Source organism: Balaenoptera borealis, assembly GCF_965194805.1.
Source record: "Balaenoptera borealis genome assembly, chromosome: 16".
NCBI lineage: Eukaryota > Metazoa > Chordata > Mammalia > Artiodactyla > Balaenopteridae > Balaenoptera > Balaenoptera borealis.
The window spans coordinates 44,483,308-44,501,584 of record NC_138872.1 but is presented as its reverse complement, the minus strand read 5'-3'; the positions used below and the strand labels follow the sequence as shown (position 1 = coordinate 44,501,584).

At 50.3% G+C, this 18,277-nt stretch overlaps 1 protein-coding gene across 10 annotated transcripts in view; it reads left to right on the top strand.

Annotated features, from left to right (window-relative positions):
• Window positions 1–18,277, top strand: part of SYNDIG1 (synapse differentiation inducing 1) — a 121,222-nt gene that overhangs the window by 84,893 nt on the left and 18,052 nt on the right. For all 10 annotated transcript variants that reach the window (XM_082360176.1, XM_082360175.1, XM_082360174.1 and 7 more), the window contains one exon: window positions 1,860–1,997. In XM_082360176.1, coding sequence (XP_082216302.1) covers window positions 1,860–1,997 — 138 coding nt within the window. The remainder of the gene's footprint in view (window positions 1–1,859; window positions 1,998–18,277) is intronic.

Genomic DNA, 18,277 nt, shown 5'->3' with positions numbered 1-18,277 from the left:
CTGACAGCACAGAAGTCTGGGGTAAGCGGCCACTGGCCAGACGGTTCTGCGGTCTGGGGACACTGTAACCGCCCAGATCCCAGCAGTGTCCTTTGTAAAATAGAAATAACACGAGAAACAGCCACAGCAGCTATTTACAGATGTGGAGTCAGAGTCCAGCCAGTCCAGGTATTTAAGCCCTTAGGAAACTAAAACAAAACCAAAAAACCACAGAAGCCAAAAGCCTGAACAAGTACCCACAGACAGAGCTGTCGCTTGGGTGCAGCCAGACCCATCGCATGACGCACATCTGCTGGGGGGGTCTGTCCTTCGGCCCCGTCCTCCGTGTCTCTCGGGGGCCTCGGATCCTGCCCTGCAACTGTCGCTTCAGGGTCCCCTCCCCAGACCCCGTGCAGAGGGCCATCAAGGGCAGCTCGGCTGTTCCAGCCCAGCCATGAGGCTCCGAGCGCTGTGCTCCCAGGGCGGACACCGTGGGCCTCCTGGGCAGCTCGTCCTGGCGACCCTGCCTGGCCCCCTTCACCCGGATTGAAGGTTCTGGCCTCCCTGATGGGCATTTCCCTTTCCCTTTATTGTTTGGGAGGTGATGCTGCAGAGGAAAGACAGGAATTCCGCAGACCTGGCCCAGCGGACGGGAGGCTGCAGGGTCCTGGAAAGATGACCTCAGGGACGGTGACCAACCAGGGCAAGAGCCTGCCCTGCAGGAAGGAGCTGGTCCTCACTGGGAAGGGATGCCTGGGAGCTTGGGACCCATGGGGTGCATGCATGTGTGTGTCTCTGTGTGTGTGTGTCTGTGTGTGTTTGTGTGTGTGTATTTGTGTCTGTGTGTGTTTGTGTGTGTGTGTCTGTGTGTGTGTGTGTGTCTGTGTCTATGTGTGTACGTGTGTGTGTGTGTATCTGTGTGTGTCTGTGTATGTGTGTGAGTCTGTGTGTCTCTGTGTGTGTTTGTGTGTCTGTGTGTGTGTCTGTGTGTGTTTGTGTATCTGTGTGTGTGCGTGTGTGTGTCCATGCATGTGTATCTGTGTGTGTGTCTGTGTGTATGTGTGTGAGTCTGTGGGTGTGTCTGTGTGTGTTTGTATGTCCGTGTGTGTGTGTATCTGTGTGTGTGTCTGTGCGTACGTGTGTGTCTGTGTGTGTATCTGTGTTTGTGTCTGTGTGTGTTTGTGTGTCTGTGTGTGTATCTGTGTATGTGTGTGTCTGTGTGTGTGTGTGTGTGTGTGTGTGTGCCCACACATGCGGAGGGCGGCTGGGTACTGTGTGGACAGTGCATCACCCACTTCCATCCTGGGCCCCTGGAGAAAGTTGCTGTTTGCGATTGGGGTGAGCCCCTCCAAATTCACCTGTTTTCTCTCAGACGAGACACAAACAGTCCAGCAGGAAGCTTCCAGCACAGGCTGAGTAGAGGCTCTGATTGGCAGTTTTACACATGTTTGATTAACCAAAACAGGAGGGACACCCAGGCTTGAGACCAGGCCCAGTGACGTCCTTACTCAGATCAGAGTCTAAGGCAAGAAGGGGGTTCAGGGCAGGTGCTGGCCCCGACACCTGCCCTGCCTCGTCCTGAAACCAGCTTGAAGTCTTGGAACAAAGAGTGAGCTCCAACTCTGCCTGTGCGCTTCCCACCCAGCCCCGTCCTCCGACGGTCAACCCTTCACCCAGCTGTCCGCACCCCATCCCAGAGATCCGCGGGGTCTGTGAGGTTTAATCTCCCGTGGAACTACCCAGAGCCCATCCTCGGGGTTTTTCTCTTCCTGTGGGGGACACACACTTGCCAGGAGGGCTTGCCAGGCCTGACCCCCCGCTTCGGGGGATGATGGAGAGACCCCTGGTAACCCCGCTCTCCCTCCCCATCTCTCCGGCAGAGCGACTACTCCAGTGACACAGAGAGCGAGGACAACTTCCTCGTGATGCCCCCGCGGGACCACCTGGGCCTTAGCGTCTTCTCCATGCTCTGCTGCTTCTGGCCCCTGGGCATTGCCGCCTTCTACCTGTCCCACGAGGTAAGGCCTCCCCGTGGATCACGCGCACGCGGCTGGCGCACCCAGGCCATCGAGGAGAGCCCGCTCGGGGGCGGAGGGCCACCTGGGGGGACCGGGCGGGGGGGCCCAGCCTCACCCCATCAGGCCTGGGACGCATCCTCTGACAGCGGCCACTGGGAAAGCAGTAGGTTGGCAGCCCGCCCTCCACGCCAGCGGGACTGACCCCGTGTTGGGCGCGGACTTGGTACATACTGGGAACGGAGGCAAAGCAGGTTTGGTTTTCTTTGTGAAAGGCTCACACGTAAAATAGAGTCCAGTCTTGCAGCACATGTGTGCTTATCCCAAACTAAGGTCCTGGAGGAAACGGCCTGTCTTGGTGGGTAACTGTGCCCTCTGTGCTTTAAGAGGGTCGATTCCCAGGCCTTTTTCACAGCAAACGTCCTCCATGTGCCTTCACGGAGCCCAGGTTTTGAAAGATTTCCTCTAGCAAATGGGGAACCTTCATTCAGAAATCATCTACATTCTCGTTTTTATTAATCAAAGGAAGATGTGTACTTGCCAATTAAAGCATGAGTTTCAGCATCACCCGTCATCCCCACCAGACGGGAGGGAAAGGCAGCCCCTTCCGCTGGCCCCAGAGCCCTCCGCATCCTCAGGACACTGGGCTCCCTCTCCAGCGTCCAGGGCTCTCGGGCCTACCGGCCAGGTCTCATGCTTGAAGCACTGATTCCTCTGGGCTTGAGAACAGACCCCTGGCCTCTCACTGCTGCTTGCCGCTGTCTGTACTGATTCGGTTTGTTGGGTGAGTGGAGAGTCCCTTTATGCGTGTTCCTGTGTCCCCTGCCCCCCCTTTCCTGACCCCACGAGGAGCAGGGGGAGAAGAGGACCCACTGGTGGCCCCCTGAGGGCAGGCACCTCTTCACAGGGACACTGAGAGGCCCCAGAGGCCCTTCCAGGGGGACATGGCGGGGCCGCTGCTCTGAGGTCCCGTCTCTGGAGGATGGATGGGTACGGGGAGGGATGATGGGGACTGTCCTGAACCGCTGGGGTTGGGTCAGGTGGCTGTTCCACGTCCAGCTTTGACCTGGAGGATCTGTCTGAGCTTCTCTTTTGTGACCTTGTCCCACACGTGCCAGAGGCCTCTGCTCTGGGGGCACAAGCCGAGGCTGCAGAGCAAGACTCCGGGCTGTCAGGGGCCTGAGCAGCTGTGGGTAGAGCGAGGCCGGGATCTCCCAGACCCAAGCAGTGGCCGTGGTCGCTGCGTGCACCAAGGATTGGGGCGCACAGCGGGACCCAGACTAAAGCGCATGGGCAGATGCCCTCGATGTGCAGACGGTGTCCCCAGAAGACCCCAGGCCCAGAGCCCAGAGCCCCGTCTCAGCTGCGCCCTGAGCCTGGGTTAACGCGCTGCCAACAGGCAAGAGGTTTTCACCAGGAGAAGGAAGCTCAGGAGGATAGAGCCCAGAGGAACCAGGGCCCAAGTGTCACATCAGCCTCCCCCTGCATCCCAGTCTTGACACATCGAGGGGTGAAGGGGCCGGCCCACCCCCAGCCTCCCAGCCTGGCCTGCTGACAAACCCCATCACCCCCAGGGGGTGCCCTCCAAGCCAGAGCTCTGTTCTGATTGCCAAGTTGTAGAATGAGACTAATATTTTTACCGTGGATTCCACAGGGCAGATGCTCCCTGTTCAGAGAGATGCAAGTGGACATGGGTGTCACTTGTCACCTGCCGGCAGAGGCCAGGTGAGCCCTGGATAAGCGGGGGCTGGAGGGGGGGGCGCCCAGGAAAGGTTGTCTACGTGCCGGGATGCAGCAGTCACCCCTGGTCTCGGCTGCACCACGTACCCTGGGGGAGGCCTCTCTCTGGAGCAGGGCAAGCCATGTGCTGCATCCTTGTCTAAAAGGTGGTAAATATAATAAAAATCCAGCCACAGTCGAGGAGACTGGCATTGAGATCCTCCTTCTCAGAAAGTAACGTTACCCTTCACACCTTAAGAACCTCCTAGACCTGGGCCTGCTGAGTCAGGATGTTTAATACCTTTGATGGGAAAGGATTCTGATCATCTGTTAACAGCAAATGAAACAGTCTCCGTGGAGGCCACTGGTCACATTCTCAGGGGTGAAGAGCCAGCGTTTTGAGGCCTGCGGGGTTGCCTTTGCTGTTGGAATTAGAGAAGGGGCTCTGGGGTCCCCGGCTCTCAGTCCCTCTTTTTCTCGTGCTGTGAGCGTGGACTTCCCCTTGGTGGGCACATCTCCACGGGAACTCGCGGCTGAGACCATGGCACGCGGGTCCCTTCAGGGTCAGCGTGGTTCTGGGCTGTACTGCAGGCCCAGGAGGCTGGCAGCCCCTGGCACATGGCACTTCAGCCCAGCCTTGAGCCTGCCAGACCTTCTGTTCGTGCCTCTTCAGCCTGACTGTAGACGCAGGAAATCGGAATTGTCGGCACACACGTGGGTCCCCAGGTCAAGGGACGCCTGGAAGGAGACATGGGATCTTTTCTCCAACAGATTTTATGATTCGAAAAAGGCCTCAAGTAGCAGTAACAGTGGTGGTAAAAGTGTCAGAGAGGTGGGCAGCACCTGCACCTCTGGGCCCTGGCCTGCGTTGAACACCGCACACCTGCCTTCTTGGGTGGTCCTGGCCAGCAGTGTCGACACCCCCAGCTCAGTTAGGAAGGCGTGTTGTCTGGCCCACCAACCCGCTACATCAGAGCCACTTGGTGGGGGGGGGGAGAGGGGGCGTGGAAACGGCTTTTGAACAAGCCCTCCCCCTGCTCCTGATGCTGCCGTAGTCTGAGCAGTTGCACACGCGTGATCTCATGGGAAGTCCGTGACAGGGCACTGCCATCGCGTCACTTTGTGGCCATTGGATCAGGGGTCAGTGAAGGTGATGGCGTCCTAAGGCCAGACCTGCTGGCGGTGGGCCTGGCCCCAGGTGTCAGTGTGGAGGCCTCAGTGCAGCGTTTGTCCACAGCTTCATTTTACTCCAGTGCTAATCATTTGGTCCAGCTCCCAATGCAGGCAAGTTTTATACACTTCTTATAGAGGAAAGTGTTGTGTGTAGTTTTGGTGGGTCCACCCAGGAAACAATGCTCTGAATGATGTGGAGGACAGAAAGGAACCCAAATTTGCTGCGCGATGGCTGTGAGCTAGTTGATGGGCCCACTTTATCTTATTTAATCTTGGCAATGAGTCTGAAAGGTGGGAATTTATTATCCCCATTTTATGGATGAAAAGACTGACGTTTCAAGGGATTAAATAACACAGAAATCAGAGAGGTAGCAAGTATGGATACATGATGCAAATATCAATACTTGTAACACTTCAAATCAAATTTCCTGCAATATAACTTTGACTTTTATCTGCAAACAAAAATAGAAGCACAGTTCTCGCTTCTAAGTCTTCTGTCCTCACCTGCTTGGAGCGTGTTACAGTGAGGAAGAGAAGCCTTCTAGACGGGATTGGGTGCTTACCTGGGCACCTTCACCAGCAGGGCAGGTGTGAGCTTGAGACTGGAGCTGGAAGACCCTCTCCGACTCCCCAGCCCACCCCCGCTGCCCCGAGGCCCTGGGTCTGGAGCTCACGCTGGCGCGGGAGGCCTGAGGGCTCCGTGCACTGCGTCGGCCTCAGGCATCTTCTACATTTGAGCATCTATTATGTCTTGATTTCATTTCCTAAAATGTTTCTTTCCTTTCTTAACTGCACTCTTATAACTATAATTAAATGAGAAAAGGGAATTAAGAGTCAGATTATGAATTTTATGAATAGCATCAGTGTTTCAAAGTATTAATATTTCCTAAAGAATCTGTAGCTGTCTTCTGCAGAAGGGTCACTAGTGGTATCATCAGAAGCAGAAATCTATATTTCTTCTACAGAGACTGTGTTCCTCTTACAACAGAAATGTTTTTTAATTAGAAAATTGAAGGCTGGGTTGAGGAACTTAGATTTTCTGTCACTTGAATTCCCGTTCCTTCCAGCGCTGAGAGGAACTTGCCCTGGCTCTTTGCATGAGTGGCCTAGTGCAATGGGACAAACAGAACAAAGCCCATGGGAGCCTTATTCAGACTCAGAACTGGCATCGCCGTGTGAATAAAGGATGGAAAGCCCCGGGCCTGGCCCTTCGAGGGGCTCGCCGAGTCCCGGCTGCATGTGTGTCTGACGCAGAGACCTGCACACCCGTGTTCTGTTCAGTCATTTCGTAAAGATGAACCATGTGGCTTATAAACGTGGCATCTCCTGAGGGTGTCCAGACCCAGCTGGGAGGAGTCACCATGACTCAAGATCAAGTCAAGCTGCTAAACGCTCTGGGCACGCGCCCTACTCAGGGCTGTGAGCGGCCAGCACGAACCCCTTCTCCTCTGGGCTCCCTGGAGACAGTGCCGATCTCCCTCCTCTGAGATGCCCACCAAGGAGGGGCTGCCACCAGTCGTAGGCTGAGGGCTCCCCCCAGGAGGAAGCAACAGAGACAGAGGTGACCTGAGGGGCCAGGGAAGGCAGGGCAGGGCCGGAGAGTCTTGAACGCAAACTGGAGTCGGTCTATTAACTGAGCGTTTTAAGCCAGAGAAGAAGGGTGGGAAATACAACAGCATAAAGGGTGGTCAGAAGACACGGCACGGAAACAGCATGCTCTGCAATAGAGTCAACTGAGGGCAGAAAATCCTTTCACAAGGAAGCAAGCAGACACGTGTGTCAGGCACTGCGGGGCCTCTGTGGATTTCTGCTGCGCAGCCTCGGGGTCGCATGAGACAGATGGAGCAAGACGGGCCCGTTCACCTCCCTCCGCCCTCCCATCCGCCAGGAGCTTAGTTACAACAAAGCCTTGCCTGGCAGATGCCTCAGATGTTTTTAGGAGTCGTCACCTGTCCATCTCTAACCATTCATCTCACCAGAGAGACCGGCATTTCCACGTTCTCCTAGCTAAACCTCGTCACAAACAAAGACAGATTTTTGAAATGCTCATTTTTTTTTTCAAAGTTGTGTGCTTAGAACAGGTGCATTACATAAAACTGGACCCCGTGTCCTCCACACACTGAGTGGTGTGGTTTATAATCATCCATAGGTCTGGAGGAAATGTTGTATGTATGTCACCATGTACCTCTTTTGTCCTCAAGTTCATTATTCTCGGACGCCCCGTGATTTATAGTAAGTTGAGTACCGCCCGGTGACTGCGTCTGTAAGCACTAGCAGATTCAGAATTAGCACAAGACCCAACTTCACACGTGAGAGTCACGGGTCCTGTAACAGGTGGAGTTATCATCCGGTTTAGCAGGGTCACTAAGTACTAAAGCCATGAACTCTGCTGGAGTCACAGAGGAGGACCTGGCAAAGCCCGTTCCAGCCCCAGGGGGTGTGGAGAAGCAGGAGCGATGGGACCACCTGGGAAGAAAGATTCTACCAAGGGGGAGAGGGGGTGGGAAGGATTTGGACCAGGACTACCTCTCCCCCCCAGGGTTATGGTGAGGGGACGGCTAGGCTGCAGGAGCCCCACCAGGCGCGGGAATGGCACTGACTTTGCAGAAATGGGGTATAAACATGACTAGAAGGATGGCCCAATATATCAGATGGATATATTTTAACCTGTATCAGGAACACATGCAACGCAGCTTAATGGTCATGGGGTGACCACCCTCCCCCTCCCCTCAGCCTTCTCCCTCCTCCCCCTTCTCTCTCCCTCCCTCCCTCCCTTCCTTCCTCCTCCCTCGCTCTCTCCTGCCCCATCTCTATCTCCCTCTCCATATGTGTATTTGATATGCTGATTGTAGTTTCTGAGAGCTGTTTTGCAACTTCTGGATCTAAACAATTCTGTATAAATATTAATGATCCGGTGCAGCCAAGACAAATCAGATTTCTGATCTATTTTTCTTCCTCCGGAATGCATGCTGGAGTTGAGTCACTGATCTCAGCTTGTTTTGGTGGATAGATGAACAAATGCATCATATCTGTTCTGTTCCCTGGAGTGTATTAGATGGATTTTTTGCAGTTATAGTTTATGCATTGTCTCAGTAATTAGTATCTTGATTTTGTGATTATTTGTCTGGAGCAGAGAAACCCGTGCGTTGATCGTCCAAAGGCAGAGCCCACACGGTGCCTGGGAATCCAGAGTTAAAATCCCAGCACGTGTTACATTCTTCCCTCTGGCCTCATGCTCACCTCGAATTACATTTGCAAATGCGTGATCTTTTTGCTTTTAGATGACGTATCTAAAGCTCTGAGGACATAGCCCCTAAAAGCCTGGTTGGTCTTTTCTTTCACATCTCTTCTGAGATTGAGGCTTTGCACAGGTCCTATGACATCCCGAGGACCAAACAAAAGGTGCAGTCCCAGGAGCTCCTGCTTCTGCGCAGTGGCCCCGTGGCTTCCGTGGCTGTGCCTCTGAAGGCTGAGTCCAGCCTGCCCAGAGCCTAGACACACTTAGCTGAACATGACCTGGTCCATGACAGACACCAGTCTCACCACAGGCGTCCCTGGATGCGGCCACGGGGAAGGCCAGGCCACTGATCCATCTCACTGTCTGTAGCACGAAGCATCACCTCACAGGCAGGACAGCACCTCCTGTGTCTGGACTCACAAGTATAGTGATGCCAACAGAACATAGAAATTCAGGAACAGTTGTGATGAGTCACTGGATGATGAGCACATCATAGATTCTCGTGGGAATTAGGGCCATTTGGGGTACATCTCTGATGTTTTGATGTTGACAATAATGGAATTTAGTCTTTCTCACTGAGAGACCCCTCACTGGACTACCTCACCCATGGGGCCAGCTAGCTATACGTGGGAGTTAAAAGTACTGATGACGTTACACCTGCACCTTGGCTGTAAAAACTGGTGCAGCGAGAGGACAGGACCCTGGCTCAAGACTCTGGGTGGGCTGCTCTCAGCAGGGCCCCTCTTTTCTTGCTTCCTTGATGAGCTTTGGCATTTTCTGGCACTTGAGGGTTGCATGAATCCCAGACATAGAGCCTAGAAGATGCTGAAATTAGAGCTGGAAAATTACCTTGAGCACAGCATGTACTGTGACCTGCAGAGCATGTGTGTAAAGCTCCTCATTCTTATTTTTCCTTCTCTCCTTTTAGACAGGGGATTCTTCATTTCTAACCTTTGATTTTATTTAAATGATTGATACATATAAATAGGAAGGAGTCCTTGAAACACAACTGCAGCACGTGTTTACTTTGATCTGAGCTTTGCGTTGTGGTGATGTCCACACACACACAAGGGCGGGGTCGAAGGAGCCCCACGTGTTCAGCATGAGCTGGTTGGGGAGAGCTGCCTCAAAAGTAATTCAAAGATAAATGATGAAGCAGCGAGTTCTTAGATGACATGACGCAGATTGCTTAGGGGATGCAGGAAACAGCAAGACGTGTAGGCGGAAAGTATCCTTTAGAACTGGCCCTGAGCTGGGAGACAGCAACATGCAGGTGGTGAATTTGGCCCTGGACCCTTCCCATCCCCCATCCCCCATCCCGGCACATCCATGGTTCTCCAGGAAGTGCCACAGTTTGGGTCCACTTTTGCCCATCTCAGTCCCACATGGACAACATCACCCCTCAAGGCCCCAGCACTGCCTGCTTCATCCAAACTGCATGGGGGTTTCAAAGCCAGCCTGAACCCCAGAGCTTCCCCATTACCCCCATTCTGCCATCACCCCAGCTTCCTGCCACTCCTGCCTCCCTCCAAGACCACCGCCCCCATCCCAGGCCCGCACTGCCCACCACCACCAGACTGGGTGTCTGGGGGTCCCTTCTTGGTCACCGAGAGCCACAAGAGCGTCCAAGGTGTCCGGGATGGTTTACAGGCACAGAAAGTACCAAGAACAGACTGGCAGTACTTTGTGGTCCTCCCGGGAATCTAAACACAGTGGAGATGTGGTAAGTCCCTCTTGAGACCCTGCCCCTAGAGCTCGATTCTAAAATGATTCTCTGCATTCCTGAGATGATTTTGCATCATTTTGCCTGGTCCTTAGAGGTGTATAAAGTGCCTTGCATTCCTCTGGAAATGACATGCAGGGTTTGAAAACCAAAATGGAGCTTGTAAGTGAACAAATCTTCATCCAGAACCATCTGTGTCCACGTAAGGATTCCTGGGCCTTGCCTATCAGGGGCGCTGAGAGTGCGTTTGTGCCTGTCCCATTGCACAGGGGGCAAGTGCTGATCAGACCTGGGAGCCTGAGTCCGCAGCAGGGAGCCTGAGTCACGCTCTGCCCACAGAGGGTACACCTGATCGCTCTGGCTCTCAGGCTGATTTTCAGGTAATTGGCAGGGTGTCTTGCAAGGACCGATCACAGTGAGGTTTGATTTATTATGCGTGCATGTTGGGGGGGGAGGTGATTTATTATGCGTGAATGTTGGATGGGGGGTGGGGCACAGAGTTCGGCTGACGCTCTGGAGTCTGAAGGAGGCCGGAGCCCCGAGGGTTGCAGGTCCCCTCAGTACATGTGGCCACTCTTCCCGAAGCTGTCCTGTGGCATCCCCGGAGGCCGGAGGCCGGAGCCCGAGGTGCAGGGAAGTACCCTCTGCAGCCTTGCCTCCCAGAAGTGTGTCTGTCCTGCGGCTGCAGCTGCAGCAGGGGCAGGAGCTGGCAGCTCAGCTCCGTGGTCAAAGGGCTGCTTCTGTCCTGGGCCGGCTCTCAGGCACGGTTCCTGGAGGAGTGTCTGGAATCTGCTCCCGGGCCTGGACCTGGAGATGCTCAGGGTCTTCTGGGCACCTCCATTCTTGGCCAGAGAGCCTGTCATGAGAAAGGCCAATTCTTTCTGAAAATTCTTTGGTACTCCTTGTCACCACCTATGACCAGGGAGGCCCGGAATAACCGGGTTCATTTCCCCAGAGGGCGGCCCTTCCCCAGCAGACAGGAGCCATCTGACCCCAGCTAAGGACTTGGGGGTGTGGGTGTGCTGTCTTTACTCAGGAGAGAGGACTTAGCCCTTTGGCACCAGGACAGAATCAGATGTGCCCCCAAACACCCCGCCATCTAATCGGGAAGACTGTGACTCTCTGCTGGGGCCCACCTGCTGCCCTGGTCTCCCCACAGGAGCGGGAGGAGATGGGACGCCCCGGGCCCGACACGGGCTCCCCGCGAGCTGTAAAACCGAAGAAAGGCCTGGGCAGCAGGACATAAAAGTGCTCTTGACGTAGCCTTCACTAACCTGCAAGATGATTAACTTTATTTCCCAGTAACTTAACAGAATGCAAAAACCAGGGGAAAGGCTTAAAGCAGAATCAGCTTTAGCTATATTTCTAAATATATCTAAACTCAGAGCTCTTCCCCCTCAGCTCCCAGCATAGGATTATAATAATCATTTGTCATGGTCAGAAAGCTTGGCTGAAGGGTTTCAGCTCATGGTGGTCTGTGGATGGAGCACGTTGGCCATGGGGGTGCTGCAGTCTGGCTGCATTTCCAGGATGTGGTGTTCGTGGTGTGTGGCCTGAACAGGAGTTTAGTAAACACACTCTGTCTGCTTGGTTGGCATAAAGACAGAGACAGGGAAGCAGGTCCAGGAACCAGAGGCCTGGCCAAGAGAGCTCTTCCCCAAACCGCCCGTTCTTGGCTGAAAAGAGGCGCTGTGAGAGGGGCTCATCCAAGTTCCTAGGCTGAGATTCTGTGGTGATCAGGGCAACGAGTCCACTGAGACCTCGGGAAGCAACGGGGAATGGGATGAGGAAGGGCTGCTGGCCTTCGGGAAACAGTCAACCCTCCTCGGTCCTTCTTGGAGGTGGTCAGGGAATAAATACGACAGACCCACGGTTAAAGTCCTAACTGACAAGCTGCTGTCGAGGAGGAGTCCTGCTTCACCCATTTAAATGCTCAGAATAGAGTTTTTTATTACACTGAGATTAATGTAACCTAACGGGCATGTCGGGGAAAGCAATGAACAGAAGGTAACAATAGCTTAGAGTTTGAACCGTGGGGAAAAGTCCTAAAGAGCGTGGATCCTCAGATATTTACACTGCAGCAGTATTGCTCCCAAGGACTTCTGTCCCCTAGAAGTTAGTGGTTTATTTTCAAAGGAGTTCTTTCAGTGGCCTCCTTTAATAAACAAAAGCATATAGTCGAAATTAGCCAATGAGCTGTACGCATTTATCAAATTCTTAACGATGTTAGTATCTTAAGTGGGTGAGGCAACTTCCTCGCTGATGTTTTAGCATCTGTTTAATCGGCCACACCTCAACACCCTAACTCCGAGGGACAGAGCTGGGAGGACACCTCCGTGGGGACAGAGCACCAGGAACCCCAATGAGCCCGCACGTACTGCTCGTGGACCCGCCGAGCCGATTCCTCCCCTCCAGGGTCTCCCCTCCCGGCGGCTGCAAGGCGACACAGGACACAGTCACTCCCACACGCCGTTCCCGAGATAGGCACCCACTTCCACCCACCTTCACCCCCGCCTCCTCCTGTCCCCAGAGTCCTGGATGTCCTTTCAGCCCAGGGAGCTCAGACACCTGGATCGTCTTCCCCTCCCTGCCCCCCTCCTCTGGGGGGATTGCCTAGACCCCACAAGGGCAGGCAGGCCGTCCGGGACATCCACGGGCTTGGTGGGAAACAGGTTCATCATGATTTTCACCAACTTCTCACTGAAATTTAGCATTTCTCCTGATTGTGAATGTGGCCACCAGCCCCAGGGGAAGACTGTTTATCTCAGGGGAACCAAAAGGGTGGTCCCAAGGGAGCCAGAGAGGTGGTCCCGGGGGAGCCGGAGGGGTGGTCCTGGAGTGGGGCTGGAAAGGTGGTCCTGCAGTGTCTCTGCAGGTCAGAACGCTGGGACTCTCTGGCACCAAGGACTCAGCCTGTCTCCTTCTCTTTCTGGGGTCATTTCTGACCCACAAATTATGCTCCTACCAGCCCATATCTCTGCCAACCCACAAAGCCCCAAGGAGAAAAAGACATCATCCCAACAGCAGTTTCATTACCTTTATATTTTACTCTCATCTTTGAAGCTGGAAAAAGATGCCCTGTATTAAAATGTTCCTTCCCGCTGTGCGTAATGCTAATGTCCTCCACATAATAAAGCTAAGGGAATATTTTACACGCTGAAAGTAGCCGCAGTGACCTTTCTTCTTCGTGAAAGAGTCTCTTCTTTCCCTCTTGCTCCTTCCCCTCCTCCTTCGCTCTTTTTTTCCCCCTTTGCACGTCAGCTCTCAGTCCCCTGTAGCCAAGTGACTGGGGCGTCTTCCGGAAACAACAGCAAAGAAAATTATCAAATGACGCGGAGGAAAGAGACACACTTCTTTCCTCCAGTTATGGCCTCTGCAAAGTCCTAGATTCTTGCAGGAGGAGACTGAGACCTTGGGACGTAGCTGGGAGTGCAGGTCATACCCCAGCCCAGGGCCCTTGTCTGAAGTCCCCTGTTACTTAGAACTGCCAGAAGGTCTAGAGGGAGGCTGTGGTCTTGAGTTTATCATTTTTTCCAGGTTTATTGAGGTATAATTGGCAAATAAAACTACATATTACACTTCTAGGAGGTGATGAGAGAAATAAGACAGAGGTTGGCCTGCTTGTACCTGACCCGAAGGTGGGACCCACCAAAAGGAATTGTATGGAAGGGGTGGGAAATACGGAAGAGCAAAGTTCAGACTAGTCTGTTGTTTCTGACTCCCCGGCCAGAAAGGCACTTTTCTCCTAGAGATTTTGCTTGTTTCTTACAATGGAGAAGAAGGTGGCAAGAATATTGAGGCTTCCAAAAGGGACAGACACGCACAAAAAGAAGACCAGAGAGAAAGTGTGTCGGCCCAAGACAACTCTCCCCTTCCCTTCTCTGTCTGCCCTCCATGTGTTCCCATCCACAGACGATCTCATGGGAGCTGGTCTTTACGCAGCATAAACAGGCCATGCATGTGTGTGCACACACATGCACACACACACAATTTAAGGACCTTACCCATACCTTGTACTTATTTTCAGTGTTTGTAAGTCAGATAGATATCGTGTTGTCATTGTATAATAGTATAGCCCTTACTGGCTACAATACTTTCATTAGCTTATCAGACTACAAATCTCCAGGGATAGAAGGATCGTCTCCTAGACAGTGACCAGAACACACCTTATGCCAAATCGCACGCTATGTGACCCAGCCTCACTTTCTTGTCTAACTTCACAGAGGGTAGATTTTCCAGTTGAGCAACACCGAGGTAGAGAAGGAGTGAACCCAAGCCTTCTTCATTCAGACCCTGCAGAGGCCAAGGAACACCGTCAAGGTCTACACATGAGGAAACTCAGGCCCTGTGTCTAAGTGGACTCGTTAAAAGTATACCAAGAAATAAGAGGTACAAACCCCAGCCTCCCCAGAGAAATGCCCTCAGACTTTTACAGAAGGGGTGAATCCTGCTGCCTTGGGGAGAAAACTCTCACAATCTCCCCATACTTCCTCCTGCTTCTGCAGTGAAAGTGTTTTGCACACCACACCTGCTCCTGGTTTTCTGATAAACCTCTGCATTTTATTTTGGGTGCTGATCCAGTTATTCCTGCAAAGAAAACTGCCCTGTACCTAGTGGCATGAAATGACCTTTTCATTGTGCTCATGGTTTCTTGGGTTGGGATCCGGGAGGCGCCATGGGGAAGGCCTGTCTCTGCTCCTCGATGTCTGGGGTCACTCGAGCCTGGAACATCTGCAGCATCTTCACACCCATGTCTGGTAATTGATGCTGGCTGTTAGCTCGGACTTTACCCAGAGTGAGCACAGGGGCACCTGTTACCTGGCCTTTCCAAGTGGTCCCTCCACATGGGCTAATTTGCGCTTCCTCACAGCATGGCGGCTGGGCTCCCAAAGCAAGTGTCCCAAAAATACCAGGGCAGATCATGAGACCTTGTTATGACCCAACCTCTGAAGCCATGCAGCATCACCTCCGCCAGACCCTGCTGGCTGAGGCCTTGGTAAAGGTCTACCCAGACCCATGGGAGGAAACATAGAGGTCAAGGCTCTAGAAGAATATGAGGGATGGAAAACACTGCAGCAGCCATTTCAGGGAAAGTATAATCTGCCACAGCTGCGTTTACAGGGATGAAAGGAAAGTATACACATAACATGTTTATATTATTAGGTTCATTGGAAAATGAATAATGAGAGAAAAACTTTCTTACCTAAATACTATATTCAGAAAGAATATATCAAATTAACAAAACCTCTGAGACCTAAAATGCCTTCTAATAGTTTATGAGGTCATGACATTATTATAGTAAAAAGTAAAGGGCATTTTTACTCCAAAGCTATTATACTTATCAAATACACACTGGCACACATGACAGTGATGATAAAGACATTGTCTAGTGAAGACAGAAGGGCTGAGAGTCTTGCGAATCTTCAGTTAGCAAAGCAAACAGCATTGTGATGGTAAGGCTAAATGACAGCATTAAATATTCTAAATGATTTTTAAAATAAGCTAAGTTAATATATTTCTTCAAATATCTACAGCCTTACAGTATGTGTGTGTACAGGAGAGGAACAGAAACTACCTCAACAAAAGAGACCCACCTTAAAGCATTTGTTAATCTTCAACATGCATCTCATTTGTTATCCTAAAAGCAAAGTGCTGCAGGGTGGTCTCTGGCAGGCTTTTGATGGGGGCCGGGGGAGCAACCCTACTCTGGAGGAGAGACGGAAAGACCATGGAGTTCATCCCTCTTTGTGGAGTGCACCCCTGGCCCACTGTGCACTCCAGTTACAAGACTTAGAGGGTCACAGAGTTTCCCCTCCCCCATACCCTTCCACCATGTTAGTATAAGCTTCCAGTATGATAACAATGGATGTGAGCTGGGGGGCATGAGATGTATACTCTGTTTGAGGCACAGTACACAGGGAAGCCCCAAAGCCAATAGGAAAGACAAAAATAAAGACATTCGAAGAGGTACCTAAAGTTACAACAGACTTCAAACATGCTCCACTTCTTGCCAGCTTAACATAAATTTTCACACTAAAGGCCTATTTACTTTAATATCTACTGCCCTATAAAGATGTCTTTATCGCAAGACATGCCAGAAGTCAAGAAAAGTCTGAAGAGACAAAGCAATCATTAGAACCAAACTTGATTATGACTCAGATGTTGGAATTATCAAACAGAGGATTTAAAACAACTGTGTCCAATATGTTAAAAGCTCTAAAGGAAAAGGTAGACAACATGCATGAACATCTGGGTAATGTCAGCAGAAAGATAAAAACTGTAAAAGAAATGCTAGAAGTAAAAAACAGTAACAGAAATGAAGAATATTTTGTTGGTAGACTTGACACAGCTGAGAAAAGCATCAGTGAACTTGAAGATGGGCCAAAAGAAATTACCCAAACTGAAACACAAATTGAAAAAAGTGAAAAAAAAAAAAAAGAACACATCATCCAAGAACTGTGGACTGCAAGACCATAGGAAATGGTGTAACGTGTAATTGGCATACCAAAAGAAGAAGAAATATTTTAAGAAATAATATCCAAGGGTTTTCCAATATTAGTGACAGATGCCAAATCACTGTTCCAAGAAGCAGAGAGACCATCAAGCAGAATTAAACAAAAAAACAAAAACAACAAGACCTAGATGTATTATATTTAAACTGTAGGAAACAAAAAGAAAGTTTTGAAGATTCCCCAAAGAGAATAAAACACCTTACCTACAGAGAAACAAGGATAAAAATTGTGGCCAACTTCTCATCAGAAACCACACAACAAAGAATGCAGTTCAACTCAATATTGAAAGTGTTGAAAGAATAAAACAAATAAACAAAAACCTGCCAACCTGTGTGTATATCCAGGGACAATATCCTGAAAAAGTCAAGGATAAATAAAAACAATCTCAAACAAACAACTGGGGGAATTCACTGCCAGCACACCTGAGGTCTAGAAAAATATTAAAGTTCTTCAGGCAGCAGGAAAACGATATGGGTCAGCAAACTGGATCTACATTGATAAAAAAGAAGAGCAGCAAAAAATGAATAAATAAAAATGAGACGTAATCTTTTATTTTTCTTATTCTCTAAAAGATCGCTGTCTGTTTAAAGCACGAATAGTAACAGTGCATTGGGCGATTAAGGAATATGTAAAAGTGAAAAGTGACAACAGTGTTGAAGAGGTGAGAGGGAGGATTTGGGAATATTCCATCATAAAGTACCAGCACTACGCTTGAGACAATATGGTGCTATTTGAAAGTAGGCTTAGCAACTGAGATATATATTTTAAATGGAAGTATAAATGATAAGGCAATAGAGGAGATAAAATGGAATCACATAAAATGCTCGATTAAAACCAGAGAAGACGGGGACTTCCCTGGTGGTCCAGTGGTTAAGACTTTGCCTTCCAATTCAGGGGGTGTGGGTTCCATCCCTGGTCAGGGATCTAAGATCCCACATGCCTCGTGGCCAAAAAACCAAAACATAAAACAGAAGAAATATTGTAACAAATTCAATAAAGACCCTAAAAATGGTCCACATTTAAAAAAAAAAAACAGAGAAGGCTGAAAAGAAAGAAAATAGAAACAAATACAACAATGTACAAAGATGGTAAATATTAATCTGATTATATTAATAATCATTTATATGTCAGTGGTCTGAACACACCAGCTAAAACACAGAGATTGTCAGACTGATTTTAAAAAAAGGAGACCCCACTATATGTTGTCTACTTATAAACTGTATACTGTCTACATTTAAAGAAACCTGTATATAAAGCCCAGACAGATTAAAAGTAAATATTAAAAGTAAAGATATGGAAAAAGATATACTATGCTAACACAAATCAAGGTAAAGCTGGGGTATCTTATGTTAATGTCATACAAAGCTGACCTTAGAGTAAGGCATATTATGGGAGATAAAGAGGTGTGTTGCATAATGATAAAGGGGTTAATTCTCCGAGAACAAATAATCGTAAACGTAAAGTGAATGCACTAACCACAGAGTTGAGATATGAGGCAAAACTACAGAATTGAGAGAAGAAATAGATAACAGTTACAGCTGGAGACTTCAGCCACCTCTGTCAGTACTTGATAGCTCAAGCAGACAGAAAATCAGTAAATATATAGATGACCTGAACAGCACTGTTAATCAGCCAACACTGCAGAATACACATTCTTCTGAAGAGCACAGGGGGCATTCACCAGGATAGGCTGTATTCTGGGCCAAAAAAACAATCCTTAAAAATTTTAAAGAAAAAATACAAAGTACATTCTAGACCACACAAGAATTAAAATAGAAGGCAGTAACAGAAAGATAGCTGGGGATTTCCCAAATATTTGGCACTTTAAAAATGTACTTCTCGGGCTTCCCAGGTGGCACAGTGGTTGAGAATCTGCCTGCTAATGCAGGGGACACGGGTTCGAGCCCTGGTCTGGGAA